The sequence below is a fragment of the Labrus bergylta genome, chromosome 8, assembly GCF_963930695.1.
Source record: "Labrus bergylta chromosome 8, fLabBer1.1, whole genome shotgun sequence".
NCBI classification, from domain to species: Eukaryota; Metazoa; Chordata; class Actinopteri; order Labriformes; family Labridae; genus Labrus; species Labrus bergylta.
In genome coordinates, this window is record NC_089202.1 from 30,123,053 (window position 1) to 30,133,190 (window position 10,138).

The following is a 10,138-nucleotide window of genomic DNA, read 5'->3' on the forward strand; positions in this document are numbered from 1 at the left end:
GTACACACACACACACACACACAGGTACAGGTACACACACACACAGGTACACACACACACACACACACACTCAGGTACACACTCAGGTACACACACACTCACACACTCAGGTACACACACACACACACACACACACACACAGGTACACACACACAGGTACACACACTCAGACACACACAAAATCTTTAAGGGCTTTCACACTTGAAGAAAACTCCTGATATTTCCAGGAGGAGCTGATGTGTGAACGCAGCAGAATATAATCAGGAGAATTCACCTCGAGCCTTTATTTATTTAAGATGTTTATCTGGTCAGATGAATTTGCAAAGTTTTGAGTTTTCAGCAGAGTAATAAGTCAGTTCGTCTGTAACCGAGCTACCAACAGCTGAGGACTGCTCGACGTTGTTGAATATCTCCAGCTGTTGGGTTCCAGATGCTGCAGATCATTGTTAAGAATCCAGAATCCTGCACTTCCTCCTATACTGGTTTCAGCTTTAGTAGAAACTCGCAGATCATTTCAGGAGAAGTGTGAAGGATTTAGTGACCTCCAGGCAGCAAGTTTGCAGATTGCAACCAAGTGACAAACCTTCCCCTCAACGTCTCCTCTGAAGCATTCAGGAAAACTCGCAGCAAAACGGGAAAGGTCTGCACTGGAGACGGCTGTTGGTTCATCGTATTAAGGACCTGCTCCGTCTGTGGATATTTAGGACTTATGTGAGCGCATAGAAACACAAAGATGACCAGATGAAATGTTAGAATCGAAGTATTTAGATTTGTAATATCTACCAAACCAACTCGTATTCGGCGCCCCCTGATCGCCCGTTAACTGCACTATGTAACTTTTTAACAGGCCGAGGTTATCTTGCAAGAAGTGCGTACGTCTTTACAGCACTAGTTCACACAGCAGCCTTCAGCTACAAAGCAGAGAGTTAGCCCGTCTCTGTACTGTTTGATATGACGGCTGAGGGGAAGAGGAAGAGGACGGATGAAGCTAAGAAGAGAAAAAGAGAGAGAGTGATTGAGCGAGCAAGAAGCAGTGTTCATCCCTGCAGATATTATTCTGAACAGATCTAGACGTTGAGCTGTATTGTTAGCGGTGTCATCTTTGTCTCATGTTTAGCAGCTTAACCGGCTGCAGGAACTTATCAAACCAAAGTAAGGTCTTAGGTTTGATACAAATAAATCAATAAATCCACCTTCTGCCAAAAAGTTGACTCTTTCCAGCGACCAACTCCAGAACACAGACGTTATTACTGCCACACTTTGCCCATTGTACTATCAATCAAAATGCTTGTAAAGTTTAACTTGGGTGCAAATTCCTCAAAGAAAAGTTCACATCCTGAAGTCATCGATTCATTTACTTGTCTTTGTTTGATTGTCAAGATGAAAGCCATGATACAAAAAAAATTCAAAGGAACACGTCTAAAAAACACAATCAGATATTTTAGTGGGTTGGACTATTCTTTGATAAAACCAGGACTAAACAACAAGACATGCACAGCTTATTAAACGCCTTCAGCATCAATGGACAGGAAAGACGATATTTGTAGGAGAATCATTGGAGTGTGGAAGTGATGACATTGACTCAAAGAAGTGCTGATGTGTCATTTATCCTTGAATAGTAGTGAGGATGTCAGTTTGATTGATGAGGCAGAAACCTCGTCTGTTACTCAAATCTGATCCTGGAACAAACAAAGGAAACTTTCTCTTAATAAAACGACTTTAACTCATCGTTGTTGTGGCTGTTTGGAAGCTGCATGGAGACGTTTAAATCCTGACTGGACTGAAGAACAAAAGAACTGAATCACTGCAGTTATCAGGAAGTAAACCCACAGAGGAGATCACATGACACACTGTCTGAGCAACATCTCCCGGCAGTCCTTCATTTCACATTCTTTTATATTAAAGCTTCAGGTTGTCGTGCAGCTAGTGTCCGGGATGTTAAGACGCTTCAGAACATTGAACTCTTTGGCAAATCCATCAGAGTATGATCTTCCAAGAACTGGAGCTTCAGATGTTTGGGTTTATGATGGTAACTTTAGAGTCTTAACATTTGGAGAACGACGATCTCTGTAGCTGTCGGCCTGCGTCTGAACAAGCCTCTAGTGGAAACAAGTGAAGCCAGACCAGACCACAAACTGATATTAGATATGAACCAGGACTTCCTTTTTATTGCCTGCCGGTCTTCTTTGACAATGGGAAGATTAAGTTTAGGAAGAAAAACGACGTCTGCAGCTTTATAAGCACATTTCTGTTTACAGAGATTCAGAAGAATCTAAGTCTGTGTTCGATGACAGCAGGCCGGTTCCAGGATCACGTTTCATCCTCTTAGTCGACCTTATTTGCTCTTCACATGGAACGTTTTCTTTAAAACCAAACGAAGCCTCCAAATGCAAACACTCAATCTCTCTAATGACTAACTTGAGATACAATTTGTATTTATTGGGCAAACAATAAATAACTATTATTTTAATCTTTAACTTTCTAATTTGGGGAAAATAAGTATAACAATATGTGGAAGCTGAAAAATAAAAATAAAACCTGAAAGCAAGAACAGAATGTTTTATCTGATTTTTTTGGGATTCTCAAGAGAAGTGATCAGAAAAGGTGCCTTATTTCTATTTAATCTCTTTATTTTTGTAGGGGGGCTAATAAAGATGAATCTAAAGAAAAGCCAAGCTAGCAGCTGTCCTCATGAGAACATTTTTAATATTCCCGCTGTTCAACAATGGGAGAGAAGGCAAACGTAGTTAAATACTAGTTAGTGGTCACGAGCAAAATCCTGCAGTTCCTGGAGTGTCCACTAGAGGCTGGCTGCAGAAGCACAGGAAGTCACATACACACCCATTCGAAAAAGCCTGTTTTTACAGCAGAGATGAACATGTTTACAGCCTGGTTCAAAAAACCAAATAGGTGTGATTAGCTCATGTCTGGATGGACACACACTGTACGGGGGGTGAATGTTTTGATGACTCATCAGTTTTGATTTGATGAAGGATAAGAGTTATTCACAATAAGGCGTGTAGCTGACCTGATTGACAGGTGGGCGCGGTGTAACGGTTTGTCAGGAGGTTTAAAACCCGCCTCAGCTCCAGCTCTCAGCCTGTCGTTAGGTTGACTGAAAGTTAGACTGAGACAGCATTTCCAGCATGGAGACCGCCATCGAGGGGACTCCAGCGCCCCCTGCAGGAACTGAAGGGTGACATCACTCAGGCTTCACAGTCTGTCGGTTAGCCAATTGTCCTGACATGTTCATCACACCTTATAATCCTTCTCCTCCTCCTCTCAGAGCTGCTGGACCTGCAGCCGCTGCCTGTGACCGCTCTGGGTAACCGGGAGTACGAGAGCCTCTACAAGTTCACTCACTTCAACCCCATCCAGACGCAGATCTTCCACACGCTGTATCACACGGACACTAACGTCCTGCTCGGGGCCCCGACAGGCTCCGGAAAAACCATCGCAGCAGAGATGGCCATGTTCAGGGTCTTCAACAAGTACCCGACTGCTAAGGTTTGACTCTCTCTGACTCCGTCTGTTTTGATGTTGAATGAACGAACACATTAAAGAATCACTCACATGATGCTGTCTACTGTTAGCAAGCGTTGTCACTTAGTGGTGCTTACACAAGAAGCTTACTTGATGTTAATATACTCGACCTTCACAAAATAAATAATGTAAATGAACTCTAAAGACTCTAAAGTCGCACTAAAGATACAAACAAAAAATGTAATTGATGCATTTAACGAGTGACCTTAATGTGATGAAATGACTGTTTATGTCTGCAGACCGTTAAGAAGAGAAACCTGTTGATGTTTCTCTTTTGAATCTTTTGTGTTTGTCGTTGGCTTCAGGTGGTGTACATCGCCCCCCTGAAGGCCCTGGTCAGAGAGAGGATCGAGGACTGGAAGGTCAGGATTGAGCAGAAACTGGGGAGGAAGTAAGTGAAGACAGAGGCTGTGGGCGGTTTGTATTAACGGGTCTGCTGCTTGTTAGCTTGAGCTGCTGTTACACATAAAGTGGACAGGCGTAAAAAAGTTTTATTTTATGACTTCTGTGTAGGGGAGGTAATAAGTAGAATAAGGTCAGAAGGGGGGTCAAACCTGGGCAAAAGTTTGGTTTTTACCTTGTCGTAACAGTCAGAAAAAGAATATTTATTCATGTCTCATTTTGAGCGATATGTTAATGTTTGGCTCAGATGTTTTATTTCCCTGTCTGACTTGTTTCAAACCGTCTTAACCTGGTTGGCAAAATTGTAAAGTGTCATCAAAATGTCGGGGAACAAGCAGCACAGCAGAAGATAGTGACAGAAACAGGCCAGCATGATTATTCTCATGTCCGTTTGTTCTGTGCAGAGTTGTGGAGCTGACGGGTGACGTGACTCCAGACATGAGAGCCATATCTCAGGCCGACCTCATCGTCACCACACCTGAGAAATGGGACGGAGTGAGCAGAAGCTGGCAGAACCGAAGCTACGTCCAGAAAGTAGCCATCCTCATCATCGATGAAATCCACCTACTGGGTTAGTCAAGAGTCCCCGACGGACATTTTGGACGCCCCTCGGTTTGTCAGAGGTGTTGCAGCGATGGAAGCGGGCAAGAGAAGTGGTTCAGATAGAAGTGATTGTACCCGACCTAAAAAGCCTCTGCATGTTTCTAATAAGCTCCACGAGCAGAAACGTGCTCAAACTAGGATCAATATTGGAGATGCTTTTGAAAAATGGAGAGAGGTTAGAACACAGAAAGGTTTACAGACCCATGCAGAGCTGGATAAACACTGAAGCTTCAGAGTCCACCACATGGTGACCTGAGTGAGCATCCACTCTAGAGAGGAGGACGGGGGGGGACAGCTCTCTATGATGTTTAGAATTTAGACTGCAGTACCCATTTTAAACACTAGGAGTCAAAGTTACATATTGCACCTTTAAAATGAGTTCAGACTCAGTGGGATTTAGTGAAGATTTCATTTTGGCTCGTCAAAGTCTCGTCTTCCTCATTGAAAAACATTTGTTGAAAAACATTTATTTTCATATTTTGATGAATATAATTAAGTCTACCAAAGACATTACAGACGTTTAAATGAACTGTTTCTCTGTGTGTGTCTGAAGGTGAGGACAGGGGTCCAGTGTTGGAAGTAATCGTGTCCAGGACCAACTTCATCTCATCTCACACCTCTAAGACAGTCAGAGTGGTCGGCCTGTCCACGGCTCTGGCCAACGCTCGAGACCTCGCCGACTGGCTGGGAATCAAACAGGTCAGAAATCCATCATGGCCCCAAAACACACATCACACACACTGGTTTTTATTCTTAGACTGTGAATACCAGAACATGGCTCAGAGTTACTTTCTGTGTATGTCTGATATCTGCTGTACTCTCTTCTTCATAAGCTCTCTTGTTTCAGGATCATCCCAACAGAAACCACAGTCTTTGTCTCGCTCTGTGTTTTCGTACGCTTCACTTGTTGCTTTTTCTTCATTTCCGATCGATTGGATATGAAAACAGTAATTAAGATAACCCGATACATTTGGCCTTGACTGGTTGTGTACTATATGGCATGGTAGTTGCAAAGAGGAACATTTTAGCTCTCTGGAGAAATGAAGATCAAACTTTGTCCCCTCAGCGATTGAGGCCCTAAACAATCTTCCATGCTGACTGGCCCCTTCTTTGCTTTGTGTTTTCTACCTGCTGTTATACGTTTTCTTCATGTGTACCAACCATGCAAAGCTGTGAGAACAGATTTCCCCCCAGGAGACAATAAAGTATTGTATTTTAAACTGGACCACTGACATCCAGAAATACACCTGAAAGCCATTGGGATAATTCTGCAGCTCCTTTATCGACAGGTGAAACTCTCCTTTATCGACAGGTGAAACTCTCCTTTATCGACAGGTGAAACTCTCCCTTTTCGACAGGTGAAACTCTCCTTTATCGACAGGTGAAACTCTCCTTTCAGGTGAAACTCTCCTTTATCGACAGGTGAAACTCTCCTTCATCAAAAGGTGAAACTCTCCTTTATCAACAGGTGAAACTCTCCTTTATCGACAGGTGAAACTCTCCTTTATCGACAGGTGAAACTCTCCTTTATCGACAGGTGAAACTCTCCTTTCAGGTGAAACTCTCCTTCATCAAAAGGTGAAACTCTCCTTTATCGACAGGTGAAACTCTCCTTTATCGACAGGTGAAACTCTCCTTTATCGACAGGTGAAACTCTCCTTTATCGACAGGTGAAACTCTCCTTTATCGACAGGTGAAACTCTCCTTCATCAACAGGTGAAACTCTCCTTTATCGACAGGTGAAACTCTCCTTCATCAACAGGTGAAATTCTCCTTTATCGACAGGTGAAACTCTCCTTTATCGACAGGTGAAACTCTCCCTTTTCGTCAGGTGAAACTCTCCTTTATCGACAGGTGAAACTCTCCTTTATCGACAGGTGAAACTCTCCTTCATCAACAGGTGAAACTCTCCTTTATCGACAGGTGAAACTCTCCTTCATCAACAGGTGAAATTCTCCTTTATCGACAGGTGAAACTCTCCTTTATCGACAGGTGAAACTCTCCCTTTTCGTCAGGTGAAACTCTCCTTTATCGACAGGTGAAACTCTCCTTTATCGACAGGTGAAACTCTCCTTTACCAACAGGTGAAACTCTCCTTTATCGACAGGTGAAACTCTTTTATCGACAGGTGAAACTCTGCTTTATCAAAAGGTGAAACTCTCCTTTATCGACAGGTGAAACTCTGCTTTATCAAAAGGTGAAACTCTCCTTTATCGACAGGTGAAACTCTTTTATCGACAGGTGAAACTCTGCTTTATCAAAAGGTGAAACTCTCCTTTATCGACAGGTGAAACTCTTTTAACGACAGGTGAAACTCTCCTTTATCGACAGGTGAAACTCTTTTAACGACAGGTGAAACTCTCCTTTAACAGGTGAAACTCTCCTTTACCAACAGGTGAAACTCTCCTTTATCAACAGGTGAAACTCTGCTTTATCAACAGGTGAAACTCTGCTTTATCAAAAAGTGAAACTCCCCTTTAACAGGTGAAACTCTCCTCACTCTTGTCTTGTTTTGAGATCCAGTGATGGACCCTGTTTTCTTTTGTCGAGGTGAAAGAACCACAAAATCATCTTGATCACTGCGTGATGAGGACGAGACATTTCAGTGAGCAAGGTTTCTGTGCTTAAAGTCTTAAGCACAACAAGACACAAAGCAACCTTTAAACAATTGTCCTGATTTCTTTACTAACTGTATTGTTTGGTTTCCTACAGGAGCATGCTTTGTTGTTGTTCTTGTTGTTTGTATTTTATTTTTCTGGCTCGTTGATAAATGTCCAGATCATCTTTAAGACGTTTTTTCTGCCTAGAAACGGTTCATGTTCACAAACTGCATCATGTCACATTATCACACTGTAAACACAGCACACACACACACAGTCCAGCAGCAGTTCAGCGTTAAAGGAGTTAAACCCCCCCCCCCTTCCCTTTCTCTTTGTCAAAGGTGGGTCTGTTTAACTTCCGCCCGTCTGTTCGCCCCGTGCCGCTGGAAGTTCACATCAATGGTTTCCCAGGACAACACTACTGCCCCCGCATGGCCAGCATGAACAAGCCCACCTTCCAAGGTAACATCCACATGGACAGACCTCACACTCTGCAAACAAAAATAAACAAAACCAAACACAAACTTTAAACTTATTTCAGGCCCAATTAGGGCTCCTTCCTCTAATGGAGCCATCGGTAATGAGTACCCCCTCATCCCCCCTCATGTTTATCCTGTCAGAATTACAATCTACCCCTGTTAGGGACAAAAACAAGACATTGCCGCTTACTGAATGAATTCAAAACTGAAATAAGTTTGTTTTTTTGTGATTTACTCGAGGAGTTCACTCGTTACTCAAATAGAATAATCATTTCACAGCAGGATAAAACGGCTAACTTTGTGAACGTTTTCCTCCAGCGATACGCAGCTACTCTCCTGCCAAGCCGGTGCTCATATTTGTGTCATCTCGACGGCAAACTCGACTGACCGCCCTGGACCTCATCGCTTACCTGGCCACTGAGGACAACCCCAAACAGTGGCTGCACCAGGACGAGAGAGAGGTACGCTAACCCTGAGTCTGACATGTCTTCTTTCACCCTCCCTCCTCCTCTTACTGGGTCGTGCAGACGTCTCCACTTCTCCCTCTAAGTGCTGGTTTAAGTGTCATTACAGATGGAAAAGCCTGTGTCATCCTCCGTTATATTGTCTGTGCAAACCGTAGGATCAGTTCAAGATGGGAGCAAACGACTCCTCTGGGTTCGTGTTTGAGAAGTATGCTGATATTGTTATAACACCGGGAGATCAGGACCTGATGGTTGCGCTGAACTTACCGTGACACACTTTAAAAACAGAGAGGGGAGCGCCTGTTAGCACAATTCTGACTCGTTTTTATTAAACTGTATTTTAGTTAAGGAGCTTTTCTGCTCACAAGCTTCAGATGGGAAACTATCCGATCTGTTGTGATCTTGCTTTTAAAAATGACAGGAATCAACTTCAAAATTGGAACTTAATATGTGAATAAACGTCGTCACAATTTCAAATTCTTTGGTACTTTTCAATACCATGTGCTTTTAAACGATACAATCTTCATCATTTTGACGTTGGATTTTTTCAGGATCCAATACCGATGTATCTAAACAGATACCGATATCAGATCCAAACTGAAAAACAGATGCCATTCCAATATTTTTGTAACAATAACTCAAAGTGTTGTTGTTGTTGTTGGATTGCATTTCTTATTGAAAGAGCAACATCATAATAATAACAAATCTAAATGCATACATTAAAACTATTCAGAAAAAACTTTGCTCTGGCTTCACATACAATCAGGAAGCAGCAACAACTGTCAGGATTTTCAGATTAAATGTTTCAAACTGAAGTGTAAGAGTTTTACTTTATATATAATATAATAATGATTTAGAAGGATCTGTTCCATCTCGTCTGAACGTCGTCATGGAGACGATTTGTGGATGATTTGTGGACACTTCTTCCAGTTCAGTCTGAATGTCTTCAGTGTGAGACCGTACCATGCAGAGAGAGAGAGAGAGAGAGAGAGAGAGAGATGGTTGATGTACAGTAGTGATAAAGTAGAGAGGGAGACAACAACGTAGTGATACAGAAATAAGAGGTGATTGTTAATGATGATAGAAGTTTAAACACATCGACAGCTGAAGTCACATCATATGTTGAACTTTAAAGGGTTCTAGTTTTCCAGTGATGCATTTAAAGCCTGTTCAGAGTCCTTGATGACACCTTGTCCTCAGTGTAAATATGTACCATCTGACAGTGTAGGCTGTGTTTCTATACGTGTGTGCAGAGCTTCCCCTCCTCTGTGTGTGTTCCTCTGATATATGCTGCTGCCTGCTGCTTCTCTGCGCTGGCCCGTGTAGCAGCTCAGCGCCCTGCTGTTTGACTGACAGGCCCCTGGCGCAGGCTGCTTAACTCTCACCGGGGGTCACCCACTGCCACAAATCCCCTCTTCCACCTGACAGCTCTTTCTTCCCTCTGCTGCTGCCCCAAACCCCCCGACTGTTTCTCCCAGGGATCACATTTCACCTCTCCGTTTTACTTCCTCTAACGTTTTATGACCTCAGAGTTTTTTTTGTTTTTTTTCCACTTGATTGGTGAGAAGATTTGAATCAGAAGTGACGTTTTTAATCAACATTTTAAATGACAAACATGGACTGTGGATTTTTTATCAGGCACAAATCAAATCCCAATTTAAGGCCCAGTCCATTTGACAAGTTTTGACAGATAACGGCAGGTCTCAATGAGGGCGGGGCAATTAATCCAGCTTCAATTTCAGTTACGATTTTGTCTTCCTACAATCATGAAAAAAAGAGAATCGAGATGTAACCATTATCGAGCCGCACGCCGGTGTTGTCAGGTGTTTCAAGTGTGTGTTGTTATATTTTTGGCCACACAAGTTCATCACCACTACCTGAAACACAGTTACATGTTAGAATGTTCAGAGTGTTAAAGTTTGATAAATTCACTTGATCAGATGGTGTCAAATTAAAGAGTTATCTTGTTTCATAATCGTGATCTCAGTATCGATCTCAGCGTGCGTGCGTGCGTGCGTGCGTGCGTGCGTGCGTGCGTGCGTGCGTG

At 42.8% G+C, this 10,138-nt stretch overlaps 1 protein-coding gene across 4 annotated transcripts in view; it reads left to right on the forward strand.

The window, feature by feature from the left end:
- ascc3 (activating signal cointegrator 1 complex subunit 3) overlaps positions 1-10,138 on the forward strand; it is a 134,965-nt gene that overhangs the window by 100,200 nt on the left and 24,627 nt on the right. For all 4 annotated transcript variants that reach the window (XM_065957785.1, XM_065957784.1, XM_065957786.1 and 1 more), the window contains exons 25-30: positions 3,287-3,507; positions 3,849-3,934; positions 4,350-4,516; positions 5,102-5,247; positions 7,490-7,610; positions 7,946-8,088. In XM_065957785.1, the coding sequence (XP_065813857.1) occupies positions 3,287-3,507; positions 3,849-3,934; positions 4,350-4,516; positions 5,102-5,247; positions 7,490-7,610; positions 7,946-8,088 (884 nt within the window). The remainder of the gene's footprint in view (positions 1-3,286; positions 3,508-3,848; positions 3,935-4,349; positions 4,517-5,101; positions 5,248-7,489; positions 7,611-7,945; positions 8,089-10,138) is intronic.